The 27,473-nt window shown below is 42.8% G+C and overlaps 2 protein-coding genes across 7 annotated transcripts in view; one reads left to right on the top strand and one right to left on the bottom strand.

Annotated features, from left to right (window-relative positions):
• cnot7 (CCR4-NOT transcription complex, subunit 7) overlaps positions 1 to 2,761 on the top strand; it is an 11,501-nt gene extending 8,740 nt beyond the window's left edge. For 4 of the 5 annotated variants that reach the window (XM_021583486.2, XM_021583483.2, XM_021583485.2 and 1 more), the window contains one exon: positions 269 to 1,100. In XM_021583486.2, the coding sequence (XP_021439161.1) occupies positions 269 to 400 (132 nt within the window). In that variant the 3' untranslated portion in view covers positions 401 to 1,100. Of the gene's footprint in view, positions 1 to 268; positions 1,101 to 2,402 lie in introns of those variants that run through there. The other variant, XM_021583484.2, reaches the window with a different exon arrangement.
• On the bottom strand, positions 1,209 to 27,473 carry zdhhc2 (zinc finger DHHC-type palmitoyltransferase 2). Of its 2 annotated transcripts, XM_036970402.1 has the most exons (14): positions 27,166 to 27,473; positions 18,210 to 18,236; positions 15,013 to 15,107; positions 13,647 to 13,767; positions 11,279 to 11,348; positions 11,141 to 11,173; positions 10,716 to 10,836; positions 10,441 to 10,479; positions 8,691 to 8,823; positions 5,342 to 5,468; positions 4,540 to 4,632; positions 3,886 to 4,004; positions 2,849 to 2,927; positions 1,209 to 2,738 (listed from the first exon to the last, which is right to left on the bottom strand). In XM_036970402.1, exons 1-13 carry the CDS (start codon positions 27,290 to 27,292, stop codon positions 2,887 to 2,889), a joined length of 1,146 nt encoding a protein of 381 aa, XP_036826297.1. In that variant the 5' UTR covers positions 27,293 to 27,473; the 3' UTR covers positions 1,209 to 2,738; positions 2,849 to 2,886. The 2 variants fall into 2 exon arrangements, with proteins under 2 accessions (XP_036826297.1, XP_036826298.1); XM_036970403.1 differs by lacking the exon at positions 10,441 to 10,479.

Here is a 27,473-nt window from a genome sequence, read left to right as displayed (position 1 = left end):
TTACTATTGGTAGAGTTGAAAATCGATGGACACACATTAAACGTTTTATTTTTATTCGGTACATGAAAACTCAAGCGAAAAAGTGCATTATATGTGCACAATGTTTTAGTTTTTTTGCAACAAGTCTGTTTGGTGAAACACCACTGATGGTAAAATGGGCATATTGTCTTTGAATATTCTAAAATCTGCAATCTGTCGCCAATTGGGTGGAAACCTAGCTACAAACTAGTATACTTTTTATTGTATCTGACATCACATATTTTTTTAGATGTTCTTTGAGGATCATATCGACGATGCGAAGTACTGTGGTCACTTGTACGGGCTGGGTTCAGGCTCTGCATACGTCCAGAACGGCACAGGGAACGCCTACGAGGAGGAAGCCAATAAACAGCTGTCATGACATCATCACTGGGATCTTTCTGGATGGTCTGCTCTAGTCAATTACTACGACGACTGGAATAATGGAAGAACAAAAGCATTTTATATATATATATATATATATATATATATATATATACCATTTCGGAAGCTCTTTGTCATAAGCGCTTCTTACTTTAGATGGTTGGTGAATTTGGTGGTTCAATAGTTCCTATCTCCAGATGTACCCAAGGTGTGTGTTTGTGCTTAAAATCCTGTTTTTTCTATGAAAGCAGTTTAGAGGGGCTGGTTGGTTCATTTAGATTTCACATGAAGCGCTTGAAGAGAAACAAGGGATTTTAGTTTTTCAAACTTTTTCTGTAGAAATTTTGCACTTTAAAGCTCCTAACCAGATCCATGATTTTATATGAAAAGCTACGTTTTTCTGGTATGCTCCTCGTTGTTGCCTTCTCTAAGTTACATTTTTTTCACTTAACATCTGTCTTTATTATGAAAATAAGTTGTTTTTTTTTCACCAAACTTAGCCTTAATAGTAGCTACATTTTTTTTAATGTTATTTTAATATTTAATTTATTGTACTGGTTGGTTCTTTTCATGTGACGAGACCCCCCCTCCCCTCCATATGTAAAGAAAAAAAAGAACAAAAATGCAATATACGAGAGATTGTTTTTAAAGCTTTTGTAAATAAAGGCTTCAAACTTTTCTAACATATAAGAACTTGATTTGAGTGAGTTTGAAATCTGTTTAAGAGTCATATTTTAAATGATATACCTTATAGGCTATTGAGACCTATATGGGAGAAAGGTACAAGAACAGTCAATAGCAATATAAACAGGCTGAACATGGCATCATTGTATTTATCTGATAAGGCATCACAGTACAGTACATAGCCTCACATGTTCATAAAGGTATTTTTCTCCATTCATGCACAGAGTATTAAAAAAATATAGATTGACATGGTTTTGCATACATTTGAGCCATTTACCAAAATGAAAACCGATGCAAACTGATGCTGATGACTCATTTCCAAACAGAAAATGTAATTTAAAAGGACCAAAGGAGTACAATCAGAACAGAACCCTCACAAGGAATGAAACAGCTGGAGCAATCACTGTATTATTCCACTGCACTTCCATATTTGAATGGAGTTGAATTGAGAATGCAGCAAACATTCTGAAACCGAGGCTTGGATTTGAAGACCATAGGCCAGTGTGTCAGGCCTCTGGAGAAAAACAGGATCTTTGGCTGGCAGTTTGACAATAAATAGCACTACAGGAACACTTGACATGGCAAGCACACTGACATAAAAAATAAGACTGATTTGTGATGTCTAAGAGCCAATGGTATCCTCACCAATGCCAGAGGAACACAGGAATCCTTTCAAATCAAAGAATATCAATATAGCCCTTATTCAAATGATTATTATGCAACAGTGATTTTACCGCGTTTCCAAGAGAGAGAAACTGGTATAATACATGAAACTATTTACGTTCTTATGTTTAGTTAGCATCCTGAGTATGAAGCATGCATCAGTTAATTGAAGGATTTTTTTTTTTTTTAAATCACAACAGGTTGTTAATCTCTTCAATACTTCTTTCATGTTCAGTGCCATAAAAAGCCTAACACTGCATATCTCATCCAATAATCACACACACAAAGCATATTTTACTCTTAATATGTCTATACAATCATAGAATCAACATTCACTATCATACATCTTTGCGTGTTGGTTTAGGATTAAGTATTGGCAAATTCTAAAATTACATTAAAATGGAATATTTATACTGTTTCTGTCAATAATCACAAATACAAGTTAGTCATTCTAGTTTAGACATTACACAAGTAAAAATAGACGAATTTGAAGACGAAGTCCAAGATAATCAAATCATACAACAATACTTCAAGGGTCCTTTACTAAAATAATATAGATGTACTGAACACATACACATGTAGCTTCTTAGACCAACCACCTGTTATACAAAGTGAAAATAAAACACTTCTCATTCTATTCTTATGCTTTTCAGATCCAAACTTGAAAAAACACGGCAAGTAATTGGAATGCAACTTCAATCTTCCGAGGCCACAACTTGATCTCATACTCAATATTCAGCCTTCAGGAAACCAGTTTCCACCATGTTAAATGATTTCTTTAGAAACAACAATAACAATGCTTCGTTGGATTCAAATGTTACATCGTCTGTTTCCAATGATACTGGTGAGAGCAAAAACAACAGTAAACTAAGCCCTTCTAAGCAGCAATTAACTACAGCAGTGTGTTATGGTAAGAAAGATGACTGGTTATGGTGATATCACAACTGCACATTCTCATAGGCACGCTGAACACTGGGATCACCATAGACCTGTTGAAGGAAATAAGCATTATGTGATTCATTAGAAATAAACCATATCGTTTTTACCTCAAGCTTTGTGGATAATATTTTTAAAATATTGAGATCAATTTTCAACTCACCTATGATTCCACTTACAAGTCTTCATTCCTCACCATTGTTATGTTTCATTCTCTATGGCCATTGCTGGGTTACTTGTGCCTGAAACACAGCATGCATACAGTTAATTAAGTTATTGGAGAATGGTCCTAGAATAATGATTTGTAGACAACATTTAAAAGTAAAAAAAACAGTGGACATAAGTCTGGGGTTAGAGTCATGGCAAGGGTTACGGTTGAAACGGGATGTGGACATGAAGCTAAGGTTAGGGTTGAACCGGGATCTGGACATGAAGCTAGAGCTAGGGTTGAACCGAGATCTGGACATGAAGCTAGCGTTAGGGTTGAACTGGGATCTGGACATGAAGCTAGCGTTAGGGTTGAACCGGGATCTGGACATGAAGCTAGCGTTAGGGTTGAACCGGGATCTGGACATGAAGCTAGCGTTAGGGTTGAACCGGGATCTGGACATGAAGCTAGTATTAGGGTTGAACCGGGATCTGGACATGAAGCTAGCGTTAGGATTGAACCAGGATCTGGACATGAAGCTGAGTTTAGAGTTGAACCGGGATCTGGACATGAAGCTAAGGTTAGGGTTGAACCGGGATCTGGACATGAAGCTAAAGTTAGGGTTGAACCGGGATGTGGACATGATGCTAGAGTTAGTTTGAACCAGGATGTGGACATGAAGCTAGAGTTAGGGTTGAACCAGGATGTGGACATGAAGCTAGAGTTAAGGTTGAACCAGGATGTGGACATGAAGCTAGAGTTAGGGTTGAACCAGGATGTGGACATGAAGCTAGAGTTAGCTTGAACCAGGATGTGGACATGAGGCTAGAGTTAGGGTTGAACCAGGATCTGGACATGAAGCTAGAGTTAGGGTTGAACCAGGATGTGGACATGAAGCTAGAGTTAGGGTTGAACCAGGATGTGGACATGAAGCTAGTGTTAGGGTTGAACCAGGATTTGGACATGAAGCTAGTGTTAGGGTTGAACCGGGATCTGGACATGAAGATAAGGTTAGGGTTTGCCCGCCTCCCATCAGATATTTGAGCCCTCACCCCGTCTCTCTTTGTCCTCTGCTCCCCCGTTCTCTGTCCAGGAGGGGGCGCTGTTCAACAGTCGACTTTGGGACTCCCTCAGTGGTTTGGCTGGGAACTGGTGGCTCTCTCCAACAACGCTGCACAACACAGGACAAACCATTAGGCAGGATCAGTACATGAATGGATTTCAATGGACTATTAGCAAAATAACTGTTAGAAAAGTACTCTAAAGTACTCTCTCACATCTGTATCCAAAAACCATCTTTATGGAAAAGGACCAAATGTATGAAGAGTGGAGGCAGGACAGTGATTTCCTATGAGGGATGAATACTTAAGTCTTGTTGGGAGGGGGTTTGTATCCATGAGATTAATACTTATGTATTAGGGGGGGGGGGTTGTCCAGGAGAATAAAACACGTCTTGTTGGGAGGAGGGTTGTGTCCAGGAGATTAAAACATGTCTTGTTGGGAGGGGGGTTGTGTCCAGGAGATGAATACTTACGTCTTGTTGGGAGGGGGGTTGTGTCCAGGAGATGAATACTTACGTCTTGTTGGGAGGGGGGTTGTGTCCAGGAGATGAATACTTACGCCTTGTTGGGAGGGGGGTTGTGTCCAGGAGATGAATACTTACGTCTTGTTGGGAGGGGGGTTGTGTCCAGGAGATGAATACTTACGCCTTGTTGGGAGGGGGGTTGTGTCCAGGAGAGGTGGGCTGCTCAGGATCCTGATTCACCAGACAGGTTGGGAAGGAGCACCCATCACCCAGACTAAGCACAAAACACAATCCTGTGTTTAAAAGTCTTCCTCTTCATCCTCCTAATAACTAACAACTAACTAACCTCCTCTCACGCTTAGAAACATTATCCCCTCATTGCCCCCATAGTTCACCATTGAGTTCAAGTTCTTCCTTCTCCCCTCCTCTCTGTCACTGTCAGCCCCAAAGTATAGTCCAGAGCCTTGCCAGACCTTTCTGTTTAGCTGAGAATGTCAGTGTTTTCACGGTGGGTTCAGTCAAGAGTCGATAGCATGATATTTATTTGCGAGCAGCATACCACCCTGCATCACACTGCTGGCTTGCCTCTGAAGCTAAACAGGGTTGGTCCTGGATGGGAGACCAGATGCTGCTGGAAGTGGTGTGGAGGGGCAGTAGGGGGTACTCTTCCCTCTGGTCTAAGGAAATCCCAATGCCCCAGGGCAGTGATTGGGGACATTTCCCTGCATAGGGTGCCATTTTTTCTGATGGGATTTTAAAACGGGTGTCCTGACTCTGATCACTAAAGATCACATGGCACTTATCGTAAAAGTAGACATGTTAACCCCGGTGTCCTGGCTAAATTCCCAATCTGGCCCTAATACCATCATGGCCACCTAATCATCCACAGCTTCCAATTGGCTCATTCTTACCCAGGTCGATGCTGTAATAGGTCATATGTTCTCAGTTAACTTATCTGGTAAAATAAGGGAATAAGTATATACCTGGAGTACACAGGAAATGGCCAGTATCTCATTTCATCACCGAAGACCTGGCGGAAGTTCTTACTGAGGCCCAGACTGAAGCCATTCTTATCTGCCCCATGACGGAAAGCTGGCGCGCGGACAGCCTCTGAACAACAGAGTAGAATATGATCAGTGTTGAACCAAAACTGAGGAGAGATTTAGTTTTGCATCATTTATAGAGAACATATGCAATCTAGATGTTTCATAGTTCAAAGGAAACTGAGAGAGGAACGTCATTGTTTTGTGGGCACTTACGCAACTCCTGAACCAATAGCAACACCTTCATGGATAAAAGACATTTTGAGACATCAGTTGTCAAATCTCTTAATGGGGAAGAGATTGCTGAAAGAGTTTGATATTCTCAAAGGGTGGGGATATTTGCTGTTTAAAAGCCTGCCACAACTGTAGACTAACACCCTTGACTCCATCTCACTGAACTGCCCTTGGTACAGCAAAAATGAAGATCAGCCATTTGTAATTTACTTTATGTAATGACAATGAGCCAACGAGCCTGAGAACCCTGCTCTCTGAGTACAGATCTATGCCTTCAGGTCTGCTGGCTGTGCTGTGTTACTAGATGTGACTGGCCTTGTCCTCTAAAGGCCTGTCCAGCAGGGCTACCTTTCCAGCAGGTCTACCTGTCCAGCAGGGCTACCTGTCCAGCAGGGCTACCTTTCCAGCAGGTCTACCTGTCCAGCAGGGCTACCTGTCCAGCAGGGCTACCTTTCCAGCAGGGCTACCTGTCCAGTGTCTGTTACTAAGCCTCTTACTGTGAGCCTGTTGTTCACCCCATGAATAATCCACTCACTCAGATCGTAGAGACAAAAAAGTGCACCACTGTGCACACAGAGCTGGGCCATATGGACAAAAATCCATATCACGATAAATTTACAAAATGATCAGGATAACGATACATTGAACGTTGCGTTTATAAAATGAGTGTGCACCACTTTTATATTACCCTTAAAACTACTACTACTGCTACTACTACTACTACTACTGGTACTACTGCTACTACTACAGGTACTACTGCTACTACTACTACTACTACTACTACTGGTACTACTGCTACTACTACTACTACTACTACTACTGGTACTACTGCTACTACTACTGCTACTACTACTACTACTACTACTACTGGTACTACTGCTACTACTACCGGTACTACTGCTACTGCTACTGCTACTGCTACTACTACTGGTACTACTGCTACTGCTACTACTACTACTACTACTACTGGTACTACTGCTACTGCTACTACTACTACTACTACTACTACTGCTACTACTACTACTACTACTACTACTACTACTGGTACTACTGCTACTACTATCGGTACTACTGCTACTGGTACTACTACTACTACTACTACTACTACTACAGCTCCTACCACTACTGCTCCTACTACTACTACTGCTACTACTACTGGTACTGCTACTACTACTACTACTACTACTACTACTGGTACTACTGCTACTACTACCGGTACTACTGCTACTGGTACTACTGCTACTACTACTACTACTACTACTGGTACTACTGCTACTACTACCGGTACTACTGCTACTGGTACTACTACTACTACTACTACTACTACTACAGCTCCTACCACTACTGCTCCTACTACTACTACTACTACTACTACTACTGGTACTACTGCTACTACTATCGGTACTACTGCTACTGGTACTACTACTACTACTACTACAGCTCCTACCACTACTGCTCCTACTACTACTACTACTACTGCTACTACTACTGGTACTGCTACTACTACTACTACTACTACTACTACTGGTACTACTGCTACTACTACCGGTACTACTGCTACTACTACTACTACTACTACTACTGTTACTACTGCTACTACTACCGGTACTACTGCTACTGGTACTACTACTACTACTACTACTACTACTACTACAGCTCCTACTACTACTGCTACTACTACTACTACTGCTACTACTACTACTACTACTATTACTACTGTTACTACTACTGCTACTACTACTGCTACTACTGCTGCTACTACTGGTACAACTGCTACTACTACTCCTACTACTACTGCAACTGGTACTACTACTACTGCTACTACTACTACTGCTACTACTACTGCTACTATGGCTACTACTACTGGTACAACTGCTACTACTACTACTACTCCTACTACTACTGCAACTGGTACTACTACTACTGCTCCTACTACTACTGCTCCTACTGCTACTACTACCGGTACTACTGCTACTGGTACAACTACTACTACTACTACTACTACTGCTCCTACTACTACTGCTACTACTGGTACTACTACTGGTACAACTGCTACTACTACTACTACTCCTACTACTACTGCAACTGGTACTACTACTACTGCTCCTACTACTACTGCTCCTACTACTACTGCTCCTACTGCTACTACTACCGGTACTACTGCTACTGGTACAACTACTACTACTACTACTACTACTGCTCCTACTACTACTGCTACTACTGGTACTACTGCTACTACTACTGGTACTGCTACTACTACTACTGGTATTACTGCTACTGGTACTACTACTACTACTACTGGTACTACTAATACTAATACTGGTACTATTGCTACTTCTACTACTACTACTACTGGTACTACTGCTACTAGTACTACTGCTACTACTGCTACTGCACTAAGACTGCTACTACTGCTACTGCACTAAGACTGCTACTACTACTACTACTACTTATACTGCTTCTATTATCACTACTACTACTACTAGTACTACTACTTATACTGCTTATATTATCACTACTACTACTACTACTACTACTGCTGCTACTTCTACTGCTACTTTTAATACTACTGCTACTACTACTTGGAATGTTGTAGTTATCAATTGTCCCATTAGAAATAGCCCATAGTAGCAGACTAATTTCATGTCAAACTTCACATTCCTCTAGTAAAAGCTTATTGTTGTTATTATTATTATTTAATATCAGTAATATGTCCTTGATAAATGATTGGTTCGGTCAGTATCGATAATTTCCGGTTTATCGTCCCAGCTCTAGCACTCATAATAAGAGACTGCTCTCTCTGTCTGTCTGTCTGTCTGATAATGGCCATAACGAGCCTTAATGGCCACAAAGAGCCTTATCAAATCATACCACAGATGAGTGACTCAATCTGTGTTTTTATTTGATGTGGAGAAGAATAGAATAAGGTCCCTATCCCAGGCCTGTTCTTGGAAACTCCGTCAGAGCACCCATGTTAGGTCTGTTTCTATTCTGTTTAGTGAGACACCAGGGAAATGCTCACAACAACACACAGATACACCATGCCAGCTCTTACCCAGAGTGGATCTGTTCTTGCAGACCAGCCAGCAGTGGTAGACGAACAGTGAGGCCAGACTGACAGAGAACATGGAAGCAGCGAAGAACAGGAACATGATGTGGAACTTAGCCTGGGTGTCAGGCAGACCATTCTGAGGGAGTGGTTCCAAACAAACACAATGTATTAGTCTTGCAGTTGTCATGACATTGGCCTGGGGGGTAGGTTTATGACAGTCATAAATACCTCTTTCCCCCTTTTTCCTCTCTCTACCCTACTGATGTTACATTTGCAAACCCTTGGTTAACATAGAGATTCTGGGAACATCAGAAGGTGGGGGGAAATGAACAATATTCTGGTAATCCGACCAATGGAACATATGCGGTGGTACTTAATGAATATGATGTCAGTTCGGTTGTCATCTGAGACATTCTCATCAATGATAAGATTACATAAACTCTACCATGGAAAGTCTACACATCAGAGTTATCGGATTCACATGGAATTGTTGTTCAATTTAAATGCTTGAATATTAAATTATTCGTGATGGGATGAAATGTGATTTTAGCTTCTAAAATGTGAGATTTGGGTTTTCATAAGATAGGGCTCTGCTCAATCAGTGAAAGGTCCCTGTGAAGGGACATGGGCTATAAAACTTTTCAAACACGCCCTCCTCTCCCTTCCTATATAAAGCCTTGACGACAATATAACCTCCTGTTCCGAGGACGTGAGGACAACGGTCCGATGTCAGAATGGTTCAGATAATAACTACAGAACGAAGCCAACATCAGCGTGAGCTTTGGTTGCGAATTGTATGAACTTTGAACTCTTATTCACTACAGAAGTGATACCTCCTAGCCGTTGAGTTAGGAACAGCAAACGAGGGTTAGGAAGGAACAGACAGAGTATCCCGTCTATCACACAACGACGTTACGACAACGTATCCAATTGACCACCAGAGACATTCTTCAAAGGACTCGGTTGGGCAACACGGCCTTCCATCTACCACCAACCTACCGAAGCACAGCTCAGAGTAAATATGTATTGCATTTTCCTTTTCCAAATGGGCAGTAATTTAGAATGCATAAGATACTGTATTTACAATAGCACAGCTTCTTCCCTTTGTTCCTCAGTCTTCCCGCTCTTTCACTCAAACCCAGCCCGTTTTCTTTTGTGAAACAAGCTGTCATATCTGTTCCGCCCGCAAGGGACGTTTTCCTTTATGATGTAATTTGTAATCAAGTTATGATTTAATTATGTGTATATGTAATTCTGTGTGATTAGTTAGGTATTTAGTAAATAAATAATTAAACCCAATTTTCTATTGCTGATTCAACTTGTTAGCCAGGGTTCGTGCAGATAACCAAGAATTTACAACTTTCAGATGAGACTGAATTAAGATGACGATTGATATTGACTGCTATTGATGTAAAATATTACTAGGTCTTTTATAGTTTATTCGGAAGATAACAGCTCTATAAATATTATTTTGTGGTGCCCGACTCTCTAGTCAATTACATTTACATGATTAGCTCAATCAGGTAATATTAATTACGGATAAATTATTTTATAGAATAGCATGTCATATCACTTAATCCGGCATAGCCAAAGACACGATACAGTACCTGTATGTGTGCATTAGGCATAACCTGTAAGTAAAGTCTGCCAGCTAGTTGGGTGTTAGCATAGTTCACTACGAAACTAGTCTAGGGGGAGCTTAACCAATCAGTGATCATCGTCCTCAAATCCAATGCCGCTGATTGGCTCATACCAGGTATTCTAACAGACGGTCGTGTGTTCTACCTTCAGCCTTGCAGAGAAATCAGAATACCAAGATCAGAACATGAAACAGTTATTTTCAGTTATACACCAAGCATCATCTTTCATACTGTATTATTTAGTCATTAAAAATAATAGTTTTCTCTAATGAGCATGGATATAGAGATATATAGATATAACAGACATTAGAAATGTAATCATTCCACTGGTTTAGATTGTACAGAATGTCAATTATTAAAAAATTCACCATGAAAATATTTTACTCACGGTCCAGAATTTAATGAAGTACTGTAGATCTGTAGCAGTGATGAAAATGCAATATAATAAGGAGTATGCCAGGAACAGCATGAAAAACTTATAGTTGGAGAATCCCACACAGTTATTCACCCTGTCACATTCCAAAACAAGAAGGCAATGCTCCAAGTCAATATCACACCATATGGGAAAACCCTACCGTTTGACAGCAACATACAGATGGTAAAAATGGCCCCCAAACAGAAACGGACAAGGCTGAAATATCATCTACATCGTAGACATCAGTTAAGCCTTTGACGACAACGATGATGATCAATGTACCAAACGAGATTTAAAAACTGTTACAAATCAAACGGAAAATATTGTTCCATTTCCTTTGAATAATTAATCAAATATCACTTTGATTACGTATGAAATGGTACAGTAGCAATACAGACCAGGGGCAATGGTGATCCATCTTTAGGATGCATCTGTAAAACAACAGTAAGGAAACTCAGTAACAGCTACAATTTTCCTCAACACAGTTTCAGCAGGGTTCTTATGAACAGTGCATAGGGCCATGAGCAGAGTCATACTTATCACAGACTGAACAATGGTGACATCGATCAGGCTTGACCAGCTGGCAGCGATCACAGAAACGAATAGCTGAGGAATAAGAGAGACAGCGTCAGCACGGTCAGTCAGACACCATCACCACCCTATCTACACCACTGACCAATAACAAATTAATCGTCCGCCTATCTACCCCCCTGACCAATAACAAATTAATCATTAGCCTATCTACCCCACTTTTATTGAACCTTTATTTAACTAGGCAATTCAGTTAAGAACTAATTCTTATTTTACAATGACAGACATGATTTGGAAAGGCACACACCTGTCTATATTAGGTCCCACACTTGACAGTGCATGTCAGAGCAAAAACCAAGCCATGAGGTTGAAGCAATTGTCCGTAGAGCCTCGAGACAGGATTGTGTGGAGGCAAAGGTCTGGGGAAGGGTACCAAAAAATGTCTGCGGCATTGAAGGTCCCCAAGAACACAGTGGCCTCCATTATTCTTAAATGGAAGAAGTTTGGAACCACCAAGACTCTTCCTAGAGCTGGCCGTCTGGACCAAACTGAGCAATCGGAGGAGAAGGGCCTTGGTCGGGGAGGTGACCAAGAACCCGATGATTACTCTGACAGAGCTCCAGAGTTCCTCTGTGGAGACGGGAGAACCTTCCAGAAGGACAACCATATCTGCAGCACTCCACCAATCAGGCCTTTATGGTAGAGAGGCCAGACGGAAGCCACTCCTCAGTAAAAGGCACATGACAGCCAAAAGACACCTAAAGACTCTCAGACTATGAGAAACAAGACTCTCTGGTCTGTTGAAACCAAGATTGAACTATTCGGCCTGAATGCCAAGCGACACGTCTAGAGGAAACCTGGCACCAAACTTCCCTACGGTGAAGCATGGTGGTGGCAGCATCATGCTGTGGGGATGTTTTTCAGTGGCAGGGACTGGGAGACTAGTCAGGATCGAGGCAAAGTTGAACAGAGCAATGCACAGAGAGATCCTTAATGAAAACCTGCTCCAGAGCGCTCAGGACCTCAGACAGAGGCAAAGTTTCACCTTCCAACAGGACAACGACCCTAAGCACACAGCAAAGACAACGCAGGAGTAGCTTCGGGCCAAGTCTCTGAATGTCTTTGAGGGGCCCAGCCAGAGCCCGGACTTGAACCCGATCGAACATCTCTGGAGAGACCTGAAAATAGCTGTGCAGCAGCGCTCCCCATCCAACGTGACAGACCTTGAAAGAATCTACAGAGAAGAATGGGAGAAACTCTCCAAATACAGGTGTGGCAAGCTTGTAACGTAGTACCCAAGAAGACTCAAGGCTGTAATCGCTGCCAAAGGTGCTTCAACAAAGTACCGAGTTAAGGGTCTGAATATTTATGTAAATGTAGTATTTATGGGGGGTTCTATTTATAAATTAGCAAAAATGTCAAATGCTTTGTCATTATGGGGTATTGTGTGTAGATGGATGAGGGGGGATTTTAATCAATTTTAGAATAAAGCTGTGACCTAACAAAATGTGGTAAAGGTCAAAGGGTCTGAATACTTTCTGAAGGCACTGTATATTCTGGGGACATTCTTGCAACATCAGGCGAATGTTATTTACAAACAAGGGGAGAAAATAAGGCGGTCCGGTACGGCGTACCGGAAAGATAAATAGTGGAGGTATGCCGTACCGGTAAAACATGGGCCTATCACAATAACTAAAACAAAATGTCAAGAAAACTGTAGGCTATTACATCCCTTTTTATCATTACCTCATGACAGAGGCATGACAAATAAGCAAATAGATTTGAAAATGGGTGGTATAGCCTACACTCCAAAATGCGATGTGGTTAGACGAGAACACCAAACTTTTGCCAAGGCAGAGATGAGCGGCCGACAACGAGGCCCACGCAGACAGCAATGGATGCATAAATTCTGTGGTGTTTAGTGTAACAGATGTCTCTTTCCATTCACCACTGTTATGAGGCTGGAAATATGTTGTGCGTGGATGAACATGCTCGGGTAGCCTAGTAAAGGAGCCCTTTGAAGTGATGGTTTGACAATCAGATAAAAACATCATGACTGGTTGTGTTTATGCCACAATAAAAGGTTATACATTTTAAAAGTTAAATGACAAATCTTTGACTAGGTCCAGAGAGATCCTATTGAATTAATAGGGATTATTTTTGTAATTGGGCCTATAAAAAACGTTGATGCAGGTCCCGCACCAGGGAGAAATTAATTATACTTTCACTCTTGAGTCAATGTATAATCATCAAAACAACTGGACAGTTTTTGTGTTATTAGAGTATATGGTGCAACCACTTTTGGTTTATTGGGTTGGTAAAAGTCAGCCCACAGGGCAGACTTTTTGTTTTAGCTTGTGTTCTGTAGAGTACCTCCAGACATGGTGCGGGTGTAGATGGGTAAATCCTTGGCTATCCTTCTAAGAATCTCCTGCTGAGACTCTCCACGGTCCTCACGCTCCAACAGCTCCTTGTCTGAGTAGGACAGGTGGAACTACAGAGAGGATGGAGGAACAGAATAAGAAACATCCTGTGCCTCAACAGATGTAGGATCTTCATTTGATCACCCTGTTGCAGGGGGTTTAAAAAGCCCTGGTACATATGAGGTTTAAAAAGTATTCTGAAATTTGTAACTTCCACACTTGATTTTCCCCTACAAAAATGTCCATTCATTATAATCAACTTATTATTTCACATTTTCTGTTGCTGCAGGATTTTTTTCCTACTGCAGCAAACTGGCTCAAATTACGATCCTAAACTCTAGAATATTGCAGGCCTACATCCATTACTAATGAGATGCACTTCCCATTAGAGGTCTTATTATAATGCTGTGATCTACTGTAAAAGCTGTGTAGCTCTGAGTGCTGGAGGACTGCAGTACAGTACTGTTGTGTGTCACAAGGCTGATCCAGCTAAGTCATGTGCACTTCTATCTTTGCCCTTTCCTTCTGAGCAGCTAGATTGTTTGCAGAGCCACAGCAGCGCTGCTACATTATTACATTGAGGCACTCAGGCGTTTTATGATTGAAGGCTGAGGACTAATAACTTCAACAATAACAAACACCATGTGCCCGGTGCCACAGATATCACCACCCACTGAATCATCTAACAAATACACCTTACAGTATGAAGGAAAACATTGTTATTGAGTGACCTGAATGTTAAGCTATTGCCCCTTGAATGAACCAGAGCAATCAGTACTGGAAGGAGAATTTTTGAGTGTCGTCTAAAACGCATGGATTCAACAACAACAAGCGCTGAATCTGAGTGGTCAGGAGCAGAGATAATAGAGTGCTCCTTCAGGCAGTCGGAGAAGAATGTAATATCACTGTAAATATCTCTCTCAATATAATTTTAAATAGAAGGAGAGACTGGAGCCTAGTTCTGTACCTCTCCCTGTACCTCATCATCCAGACTAGCCTAGTTCTGTACCTCTCCCTGTACCTCATCATCCAGACTAGCCTAGTTCTGTACCTCATCATCCACACCAGCCTAGTTCTGTACCTCATCATCCAGACTAGCCTAGTTCTGTACCTCATCCAGACTAGCCTATTTGATCAAATACACACACACACACACACACACACACACACACACACACACACACACACACACACACACACACACACACACACACACACACACACACACACACACACACACACACACACACACACACACACACACACACACACACACACACACACACACACACACACACACACACACACACACTCACCTCTTTCAGGGGGTTCATGGGCTTGGTGAAGATGGTCTGCCAGTAGGCCCAGGTAAACAAGATGAAGACAACATGATAGGCCAGCAGATAAACAACTGGAAATAGAAAGACATACAGCTCACTGTGCAGCCAAGTAATCTGTCTGCTAGAGGCTAGATCTCTGAAAGATTCCCTGTTTACCATGAACTTAAAGTCAATAGTTGGACAGAGCACATTTGACATTGAACAGAGCACATTTGTCTTAAGAACCACCAAAGGAGAACGTGTCAAGGCTTTGGGACAGCCTGACTTAGCGACCTCCTGACTAACTGCCCTTAGATAAGGTTCTGGCAGAGCTATGATTTTTTATTCTGCTATGATGAAACTTGTAGCGATGATTAGACTAGCTACAGTGAATGTCTCTATTGGGTCCCAGCCTGTGTAGATAAGGGACTTGCAGAAAATCATATAATGTGGACTATGCATAGATAATATGTGTGTATAAATACCTAGGTGTCTGGCTATACTGTAAACTCTCCTTCCAGACTCATATTAAATATCTCCAATCCAAAATCAAATCTAGAATCGGCTTTCTATTTTGCAACAAAGCCTCCTTCACTCATGCCACCAAACTTACCCTAGTAAAACTGACTATCCTACCGATCTTCGACTTCGGCGATGTCATCTACAAAATAGCTTCCAACACTCTACTCAGCAAACTGGATGCAGTCTATCACAGTGCCATCCGTTTTGTTACCAAATCAACTTATACCAACCACCACTGCGACCTGTATGCTCTAGTCGGCTGGCCCTCGCTACATATTTGTCGCCAGACCCACTAGTTCCAGGTCATCTATAAGTCTATGCTAGGTAAAGCTCCGCCTTATCTCAGTTCACTGGTCACGATAACAACATCCACCCGTAGCACACGTTCCAGCAGGTATATCTCACTGATCATCCCCAAAGCCAACACCTAATTTGGCCGCCTTTCCTTCCAGTTCTCTGCTGCCAGTGACTGGAACGAATTGCAAAAATCGTTTTGCAAAAATCGTTTAAAACCCTTTAAGAGACCTACCTCCTCTCCCCAAAATGGTACTAATATCATTGAAGTCTTACTAATGGATACCGTTGGTTCATGACTGCCCATAGATAAGCCTCAAACTCTGGGTTATTCATCTGGCATGGTATCAGTGTTCATCATATCACACTACTACTGTCAGGTATGTGTTCATCATAGGGGAGAGTGGGGTAAGTTGAGACATTTTTACATTCAGCATCACTCTGTCAAGGGAAATATAGTATTTCTAACAAAGATATCTACATATATTTCAGGATGTTGCGTATCCCTTGAAATAATCAGAATTCATGTAAACATTACAGTTTTGAAAACATAGCTTGTCCAAAAAAAGTGGTCTCTTGGGACAACTTACTCTGGGTATGGGGTAAGTTGACCCGCGAGACAGTGTAAGTTAAGCTGCCTACACATTTCTGTACTGAATTAAATATTACCACTACCTTTTTAAAACCATATCTATTTTTATTTCCCAAATACAATTCAACACAAACACAATCGCCCCCATTCACATCGACAGGGCTGTAGTGGAGCAGAGTTATTTTGTGTCCACATCACCAACAAACTATCATGGTCCAAACACACCAAAACAGTAGTGAAGAGGGCACGACAACGCCTATTCCTCCTCAGGAGACTGAAAAGATTTGGCATGGGTCCTCAGATCATCAAAACGTTATACAGTTGCACCATCGAGAGCATCCTGACTGGTTGCATCACCACCTGGTATGAAAACTGGTTAGCATCAAACCCTGTACATCACTGGGGCCAAGCTTCAGCCACCCTGGTCATAGACTGTTCTCTCTGCTACCACACAGCAAGCGTGACCGGAGCACCAAGTCTAGGTCCAAAAGGCTCCTTAACAGCTTCTACCCCCAAGAATGCTGAACAGTTAATCAATTGGCTACCCGGACTATTTGCATTGACCCCCCCCCATTTATTTATTTTTTACACTGCTGCTACTCGGTGTTAATTATCTATGCATAGTCACTTTACCCCAGCCTACATGTACATACCTCAATTACCATCGACTAACCTGTACCCCCGCACATTAACTTGGTCCCTGTATATAGCCTCCACATTGACTTGGAACCGGTACCCCCTGTATATAGCCTCCACATTGACTTGGTACCGGTACCCCCTGTATATAGCCTCCACATTGACTCTGTACCGGTACCCCCTGTATATAGCCTCCACAATGACTATGTACCGGTACCCCCTGTATATAGCCTCCACATTGACTTGGTACCGGTACCCCCTGTATATAGCCTCCACATTGACTTGGAACCGGTACCCCCTGTATATAGCCTCCACAATGACTTGGTACCGGTACCCCCTGTATATAGCCTCCACATTGACTCTGTACTGGTACCCCCTGTATATAGCCTCCACATTGACTCTGTACCAGTACCCCCTGTATATAGCCTCCACATTGACTCTGTACCAGTACCCCCTGTATATAACCTCGTTATTGTTATTTTATTGTGTTACTTTATTATTATTATTTATTTTTTACTTTAGTTTAATTAGTAAATATTTCCTTCAATCTTATTTCTCTTTAAACTGCATTGTTGGTTAAGTGCTTGTAAAGTAAGCATTTTGCGGTATTCGGCGTATGTGGCAAATAACATTTAATTTTATATTTTTGTGTTTTAATCATTTAAAGCATCTTTTAACACAGGTTTAACGCCAAACAACTTTTAACATAGGCCAGGCCCTGTTGTTACCTCATATCCCAGCGATAATGCCTTGCATTACGCCTGAGACGAAAACACTTACATTTGCTCAACTTGCAATTGTCTTTACCATTGGCTCAACTTACCCCATGGGTTATCTATATTGGTTTAGATACAAGCATCATGAAACTTCTAACCCAGTAAATTCATTTGACGTGGTGAAAATCTTTTTTTGGACCTAACTTGCTTACCACTTTTTCCATGTGGTTTCTTCCTTCACAGACTGCATGCAATGAGGACCTCTTCTTAAATATTTGGTCAAATTATACATTTTGTGTATGGTTTCCTAGAAATAAAGGTGGCTCAACTTACCCCTTTGTCTCAACTTGCCCCACTCTCCCCTATCATACTGCTACTGGCAGGTATTAATGTTCATTATACTGTAGAAGAATATATATGGGTCAGGGACTTACTCTTCTGTCCAATGTTGTCGATCGATTCTGAAAAGAGAAGATGAGAAATGTGCAGTCATGTCTCTGTGTTGTTTGCCGTATTATGGACAAATAAAGAAATGGAAATGCTTTGAACATTCTTCAGTATAATGTGTCATCATAATGTGTAGATTGTGCTGAAAACAAAGGATTATTTTCTCCTTGGTGTACTTGGCATCAATATCCTTGGCACACAAATGACCGTTTAATAACAATAAATAAACTGAGGATGATGCAGACATCCAGCAAGTGCACTGAATCCCTATAAGTGCCATCTGACACATCAAACTCCCACAACTTACAGAAACATAATCACGACCTGATCCAATCATAAATTACTCTCCTTCTTTTACCTTTTGATACAGTAAAGCATTGCTGTGCATTAACACAAAAGCAGTGGCAACAACAGTAGCATCGTGCCTGGTGCAGTCTGGCGTGAATGCTGACTGGCAGCTGCTCCACCTGCGGCAGGGCAGGCCTGAGACAAAGCAGCTGACCACATGACAGGATCAGCACCCCAGTCCTCAACATACTGATTCAGCTCAGCTAATATACATGAGTAGCACCCTACTACACACACCTACTAATACACCTATACACATGAATAGCACCAAGACACAACTAATACCAGGGGTTGGAACCGGTTCAGGGAACAGAACCAAAAACCGGAAAATTAATAAATATTTAAAGGAATAGAATCAGAACTGGGAACGAAAGTGATCTATACTGTTCCAGAACAGAGCCTTTATTTTCAAAGCATGAGAACCGGTTATCAACATTATTTTACGTACCCGGGGAATTTTTTCAAAAAAGAAAAAACACCTATGCAAAGCTCTCCCTCTGTCAATCAGAAACTTCTTCCAATGTCTGCCTGCAAGCTGAAAATCTTGTCAGCGTGTGTGCATGTTTAGGCAACCTGCCCCTCCCCCCTCCGAAGCATAGTAGCCTAATGACCTTAAAAGCTGGATTCAGAAATTACCGTTCACATGGTCCCCAGCGGTTGACAGATCCTTTGTGGACCTGAAGTGTCGGTTCACTACAGCCCCCATCCTCATCCATCCGGACCCGTCCCGTCAGTTTGTGGTTGAGGTCAATGCTTCTGACGTTGAAGTGGGGGCTATCCTGTCCCAGCGATCTGTCCAGGACCAAAAGCCCCATCCCTGTTCCTTCCTGTCCCATCATCTCAACTCTGCAGAAAGAAACTATGACGTGGGTAACCGAGAACTCCTGGCGGTCAAGATGGCACTGGAGGAGTGGAGACTGGCTGGAGGGAGCAGAACATCCGTTTTTGGTTTGGACCGACCACAAGAATTTGGAATATCTCTGCACAGCCAAGAGCCTTAACTCCAGGCAGGCCCGGTGGGCTCTGTTATTCACCAGGTTGTACTTCACCATTTCCCATCGCCCAGGGTCCTAGAATGTTAAACCTGATGCCCTCTCTCACCTGTACAGTCCCGCTGCCACATCCTCTGACTCGGAGACCATCCTCCCTACCTCATGCCTTGCGGCTGCTGTGGGCTGGGGTATTGAGACCCTGGTCTGCAAGGCACAACGTTCCCAGCATGCCCCTGGAGGTGGCCCGGCTAACCTGTTGTTCGTCCCTAAATCAGTCCGGTCCCGGGTCCTGGAATGGGCTCATTCCTCCAGGCGGGTTCCGGATGACCCTGGCTTTCCCCCGACAACGTTTCTGGTGGCCCACAATGGTTCCTGACGCATCTGCCTTCGTTGCCGCATGCACCGTTTGTGCTCAGAATAAGACTCCACGGCAAGCCCCTTCCGGCCTCCTTCAGCCACTACCTGTCCCTCATCGTCCCTGGTCCCATATCTCCCTGGACTTTGTCACTGGGCTCCCTCCGTCTGATGGCAACACCATCATTCTGACGGTAGTGAATTGGTTTTCCAAGGCCGCCCATTTCATCCCTCTCCCCAAACGACCCTCTGCCAAAGAGACGGCCCAGCTAATGGTGCAGCACGTCTTCAGGATCCACGGACTCCCGGTGGACATGGTCTCCGACTGGATTCCTCAGTTCTTGTCTCAGTTCTGGAAGGCGTTCTGCACCCTTATTGGGTCATCGGCCAGCCTGTCCTCCGGATTCCATCCCCAATCCAACGGCCAGTCGGAGTGGGCAAACCAAGACCTGGAAACAACCTTAAGATGCCTCGTCTCGACCAACCCCACTACCTGGAGCCGACAACTGGTTTGCGTGGAGTATGCCCGGGAACACTCTTCCCTGTTTGGCCACGGGACTCTCCCCTTACGAGTGCTCCATCGGATATCAACCTCCGCTATTCCCAGAACAAGAGCAGGAAGTCAACATACCCTCGGCCCAGATGTTCTTCCGCCACTGTCGGCGTACCTGGAAATGAGACTGGGCGGCGCATCTCAAGACCAACTCCAGGTATAGTCGACATGTGGATCGCCGCCGGACTCCAGCTCCTCGCTATTGCATTGGGCAGAGGGTACGGCTATCCACACGGGACCTGCCCCTTCGGGTGAAGTCCCGCAAACTTTCCACCCATTTCATTGGCCCTTTCCCAATCTCTAGAGTCCTTAGTTCCACTGCTGTTCGTCTTTTGTTACCCTGTACTCTCCGTATTCACCCTACATTCCATGTGTCTACGATTAAGCCCGTGTCTCACAGCCCTATTTTCTGAAACTCTCCCACAGAAAATATTGTGCACCTGGAGAAGTGGCATCTTGCCTGACTGTAGGTTACGCTCATTGCGTAGAGTCACAAATTCAACAGAAAAGTTTAAGCGAAGCCTGTAAGAATCTTTGATACCCTAGCGGTGCTCATCCTGTTGGTAGGCGCAAATGATGTGTAGGCCCACGGCAGCTACAGCTGTATGTCTAGGCCTTCAGCAGCTATGGCTTTATGTGTAGGCCTACGGCAGCTACGGCTGCATTTTGTATTATGTGTAGGTTTACGGCTGCAACAGCTGCATTTTGTATTATGTCTAGGCCTATGGCTGCATTTTGTATTTTGTGTAGGTCCATAGGCAGCTACGGCTGCATTTTGTATACACTTGTATGTCATAATGGGGCGCATATCTTTCTTGTGCCATTATACAAAACAATGGTTGTTGATGTGTAAGGCTACATTTAAAATAAATGTTTGTACATTTCAACAGCAGTAGGACCAATCTACCTTATTTTATTAGGGCTCTACTAGTTGTGCCCACCCATGGATTTAAAATGTAACCTCAGGTATGTTATCCTGGAGCCGGACCTGCTTTCTCATTCTCTCCCCACCCGCAAAATGTCAGTTGCATCTTGCACGTGTCTTTCCATCACACATGTAAACAACTCACTGAGCTATAGCTTGCCCACTTCATAGCAATTAGCTCAATCCTCATTGCTATACGCACTGCATGATTGGTGGAGTGGAAAGTAAAAAAAAAAAAAAGTTATGTTTAGAACGAAAATAATGTAGGTTCCAACCCCTGCTTAATACACACCAACAGCACCAGTGCACACCTAATACACATCAACAGCATTAACACACACCTAATACACATCGACAGCATTAACACACACCTAAATACACATCAACAGCATTAACACACACCTAATACACATAAACAGCATTAGCACACACCTAATACACATCAACAGCATTAACACACACCTAAAAAACAATATGAACAGCCCCGAAAAGACAGGACCAGCTCCCTAATTGAGACACAGCATCCTACACATAACTAATAAAATAAATACCCAACACATAGTTCCCCAAGAGCTCATCATCCTTGTTAAAACAAAAAAGCCCTTGAAGGAGCACACCCAGGGATGGATATTAAGCTAGCTAGCTAGCCTGAGGCTAGTACTGTTCAACCGGGCTAGTAGAAAACGTACCAAACTAGCCTGCCGCCTAGAGAAATGTTGTCTTTTCAAATATCGCATGGCACACATTTTTGACCCGGGCTAGTAAAAATGGTAGTCTACTAGGCTGGCTGGCCAGTGCCCAAAATCCTTAAATTCCATCCCTGAGCACACAGGCTCAGAGCACACTGCAGTCTGCACAACATACAGTCAGAGCCGAGGAAAGGTGATCTGAGCAACTGAAACTGGCTCTGTGTGCGTGTGCGTGCGTTACGTGCGTGCGTCCTGCTATTGCAACAGAGCCCAGGTCTGCGACACAAGGACTTCACAGGTGAACTAGCTGTCTCTCATCCATCCAGTGCTGGATAGCCATAGCTAGCTAACATAGCATCCCTCTCTGTTTGAGTCAGGTGTTTGAGTAGGTTAAACTAGCTCGCTACATTCACTAGCTAAGTGAAAGTTTAAAAAAAAATACAACTAAATCTCAATCTGTCTCTCTCTCTCTTTTGCTTCTCCTTAATTTAGGAATAAATTAAGTTGTTCAAAACTATTGTCTTTCTCTCTCTTTGAGTCAACTACTCACCACATGTTATGCACTGTAGTGCTAGCTAGCTGTAGCTTATGCTATCAGTACTACACTATATATACAAAAGTATGTGGACACCACTTCAAATTAGTGGATTTGGCTATTTCAGCCACACCCGTTGCTGGGAGATGTATAAAATTGAGTACACAGCCATACAAACTCCTTAGACAAACATTGGCAATAGAATGGTGAAGAGCTCAGTGACTTTCAACATGGCACCATCATAGGATGCCACCTTCCAAACAAGTCAGTTCGTCAAATTTCTGCCCTGCTAGAGCTGCCCTGGTCAACTGTAAGTGCTGTTAATCTGAAGTGGAAATGCCTAGGAGCAACAACGGCTCAGCTGCGAAGTGGTAGGTCGCGAAATCTCACAGGACAGGACCACCGAGTGCTGAAGCGCGTATCGCTTAAAAATCGTCTGTCCTCAGTTGGAACACTCACTATCGAGTTCCAAACTGTCTCTGGAAGCAACGTCAGAACAAGAATTGATCACCATGTGCATTGCCAAGTGGTGTAAAGCTCACCGCCATTGGACTCTGGAGCAGTGGAAATGCATTCTCTGGAGTGATGAATCTGGCTGTCCAACGGAGGATTCTGTATTTGGCGGATGCCAGGAGAACACCACCTGCCCGAATGCATAGTGCCAACTGTAAAGTTTGGTAGAGGAGGAATAATGGTCTGGGGCTGTTTTTCATGGTTTGGGCTAGGCCCCCCTTAGTAAAGGGGAATCTTAACGCTACAGTATACAATGACATTCTACATGATTCTGTGCTTCCAACTTTGTGGCAACAGTTTAGGGAAGGCCCTTTCCTGCCCCCGTACACAAAGCGAGGTCCATGCAGAAATGGTTTGTCGAGATCAGTGTGGAAGAAATTGACTGGCCTCCACAGAGCCCTGACCTCAACCCCATCAAACACCTTTGTGATGAATTGGAATGCCAACTGCGAGCCAGGCCTAATCGCCCAACCTCACTAATGCTCTTGTGGCTGAATGGAAGCAAGTCCCCGCAGCAATGTTCCAACATCTAGTGGAACGCCTTCCCAGAAGAGTGGAGGCTATTATAGCAGCACAGGGGGGACCAACTCCATATTAATACCCATGTTTTGGAACAATATTTTCGACAAGCAGGTTTCCACATACTTTTGCTCATGTAGTGTAGATTTATTATCTGATACTTTGATTGGGTGGACAACATGTCAGTTCATGCTGCAAGAGGTCTAATAGGTTGGAGGATATCCTCCAGAAGTTGTCAGAATTATTGTGTAAGTCTACAGAAGTGGGTGAGAACCATGAGCCTCCTAGGTTTTATATTGAAGTCAATGTACCCAGAGGAGGACGGAAACTACTGTAGACCTTCATTGCAAAACAGTGTGTTTTAATCAATTATTTGTTGACGTGAATATATTTAGTATAGTTTTATCTAAAAAAGGATAACTTCACTATTTTTATCTTTATGAAATTCACTGAGGAGGATGGTCCACCCCTTCCTCCTCTGATGAGCCTCCACTGTCACAGATATGTGACTAACATTTTGTCAACTTTAAAGACCCTGCTGCCATTTATTAAAGATAATTTTAAGGAAATCTGGGTCAGACAGAGATTGCATGCGAGTCAGACAATGGGATTAACAAAGGGATCAGCTGACGATACCCTCCAACAGTTATCTCTAGACCTCATCACACCACATGCTGGCCGCAGGCAACAACACTTCTAGTCATATCTTACTGGTTTCATTGCAGATAGAAGAAAACTACAAATATATATAAAAAAGTAATTTTACAGTCAATGCAAATATCAAACTATCATATTAGTTGTATGCGCTAAAAGCATTGATAATAACAGATTAATCAATTAAATCTACTTAACAACATCCGCTGAGAACTTTACTTGAGCCCCTGTGTTTCTTGGTCAGGCCACATGGTTAGGAATAACTCTATAGGGACGGTCAGAGATTTTCAGCCTTTCTTACCTCTGGGGTAGAGAAGGGTTTTGAAAAAGTGGTTGACTCTGTTACTGGCCATAATATTGTGTTCTAAGACAAACGGGGAAGGTTTACCTGTTTTAGATAGTGTTTAGAACAGCAGGAAGGAAACAGGAGGTGTGTCTCTAGAGTCAGGGAGGGTCAACCTGACTGGGCTGGCTGGGAGGGTCAACCTGTCTGGGCTGATGACTGGGCTGGCTGGGAGGGTCAACCTGACTGGGATAATGACTGGGCTGGCTGGGAGGGTCAAAACTGGGCTGATGACTGGGCTGGCTGGGAGGGTCAACCTGACTGGGATAATGCCTGGGCTGGCTGGGAGGATCAACCTGACTGGGATGATGACTGGGCTGGCTGGGAGGGTCAACCTGTCTGGGCTGATGACTGGGCTGGCTGGGAGGGTCAACCTGACTGGGATAATGACTGGGCTGGCTGGGAGGGTCAAAACTGGGCTGATGACTGGGCTGGCTGGGAGGGTCAACTTGACTGGGATAATGCCTGGGCTGGCTGGGAGGATCAACCTGACTGGGATGATGACTGGGCTGGCTGGGAGGGTCAACCTGACTAGGCTGATGACTGGGCTGGCTAAGAGGGGAACTCAAAGTGATGACAGCAACACTCTCACCTGAGACACTGTAGGGCAGTGGTGTAGAATTAGGGCAGCAACACTCTCACCTGAGACCATAGAATTAGGAATTAGAGTACTAGAATGGAAATTAACCTTCTTAAAATGGGATAAAGGTCAGCCATCTTGGTAAGGGAGTTGGTCAACCATTGTTTGCCAGTGATGTGATAAGATATTGTGTAAAATAAGGAATTTGAGGAGTTTATCTGCACTATATGTTAGCTAGCTAGCCAGACAGTTTTAGAGGAATGATTCCATTCATTTTCCAAATTAACTACTAATATGCCAACATTCCATTCAAACAATGCAGTCAATCCACAGCCATGCTCTGACTGAAATCAGTTGATGATATGACTTAGACAAGTTGTAAATGCAACAAGTACTGATATTGTATTATATGATAACACTCACAGCTTTATAAGAAAACCAAAAGGGAGACATTTATGGTCTGTTTACAGATACTGTATTTTAGGGCTATTTGTACAGAAAGAAAAAAAAATTGTGCAGAATGCCAAAGACATGGTTAAAACAGGTCATTATTCACCCTTTGTGGAATATTAGCTCAAAGTCAGCTGACATGGTTGTTGTTAAATCCAAAAGACTAAACTAAAAACAATGTGCGTGTCAAACAGAAAATGAATTGATTGGACAATAGACTGATGATAGTACAAGCATAGCAACATTCAAAAACGATACTTTGCAACCACTGCTCTTTGAATCCAGACTAGTTTGTGTGTGATGCTTCTTGGTAAATGCGGAGTCCATTTGCAGAGGAGGTGGAGACCTGACATACTGCCAAATAGAGCAAGGATTGGGTTGGCCCTGGTTTATTCTGACACACACAGAGCTCCTCACCTCAGGAATCAGTATCCCTATTCAGGCCAATTCATATGTTGTGTAATATTATGCTCTTTTACATTAGAATTTAACCAAATGTAACATTGGCAGTCTAAAAAACAGCCTTGAAAGCTATGGGAGGGGGAACTAAATGTCCGAAATGGCACCCTATAGGGGACTACTATAGGGGACTACTTTTGACCAGGGCCCTTAGACTACACTTGTAAATCAAGTGCTGATCACGTCGAAGTGTTGTGGTGAATATGCGACACATGAACACATGTAAGGAATGTTGTCAGAGCTGTATGAAGTAGTAGTACGTACATATAATCCCTCCATACAAGCACAGGATAGTAAAGTCACATACATATATATATGGCTCTGGTCCAGGCCGTCAATCTTTAAACCCATCCTTGTGAGGGGATTTTTGACCTGGAGAGGAACTCAAATGGAGGGGGTTTGAATTTTCATGGTTATAAAAATGTAAAAGCGGACCAAAACTTGGATGTCTTACAGACACACTACAAGTTGATATACATCCTTCAATTTCCTCAGGGATTGTTTTTTGTATAGTTGTTTGGATTATAATAAATGACTATACATATATGAGAGATTCTTTGAGATAATCAAACACATTGCCAATATTATTGAATAATATAAAACTCAGCCCATGTATAAACAACCAATATTTACATTTCTACTGTCATTCATTTATTATGATCATACAGTATATGCTCCCCATATTGTTTAACACATGTGCAACTAATGTCACCTATTTCAGTTATAGCTGTGACTCAACAGTTTTTATGGGAGACTTCCAGAAACCAACATATTCATGAACATATGTCCAGAATAACTGTCTTTGGAATTATGATACAAATTGGTACTGTCAACTACAAGCACCTGCATAAACAAATAGTTCTGCATCTAAAATCAGACAGGACCAAAATGAGTGAATGCTGAAATGAGACGCAGCACAGGAGCAGGGAAAAACACATGGTCACATCGGTTATAAGGGCACTGCAAGGCATCCACAGCATCCTATAAGCGTTAAAACCCATACTGTGCCGACAGTAGAGTTATCCTTACCTATGCAGAGCTGTACAACATACGCGTAGTAAGACCAAGCCACTATGAGGGTGATAAAAATAACTGGAATCCAATACAAAACTGTCTGACAGCTCCGTTTGATACTACGCGAGCCCGACGGCGCCATATTCTATTTAGACACCATTTGTTTGACATTAAGTTTTTGTCTGTCTGTTCCTTCTGTCTGTGTCTGTCACTCCATTACTGCCTGTAAATCGCGTATGATCGACAGCCAGGACGTAGCACTTCTGTTCTGCTGCCTCCACCTCGTTTCGCAGAGCGCGGCAGCGCGACGTCTCTCGTTCCTC

Source organism: Oncorhynchus mykiss, chromosome 31, assembly GCF_013265735.2.
Source record: "Oncorhynchus mykiss isolate Arlee chromosome 31, USDA_OmykA_1.1, whole genome shotgun sequence".
Taxonomy (NCBI): Eukaryota; Metazoa; Chordata; class Actinopteri; order Salmoniformes; family Salmonidae; genus Oncorhynchus; species Oncorhynchus mykiss.
This window is presented reverse-complemented; position numbering and strand designations above follow the sequence as displayed.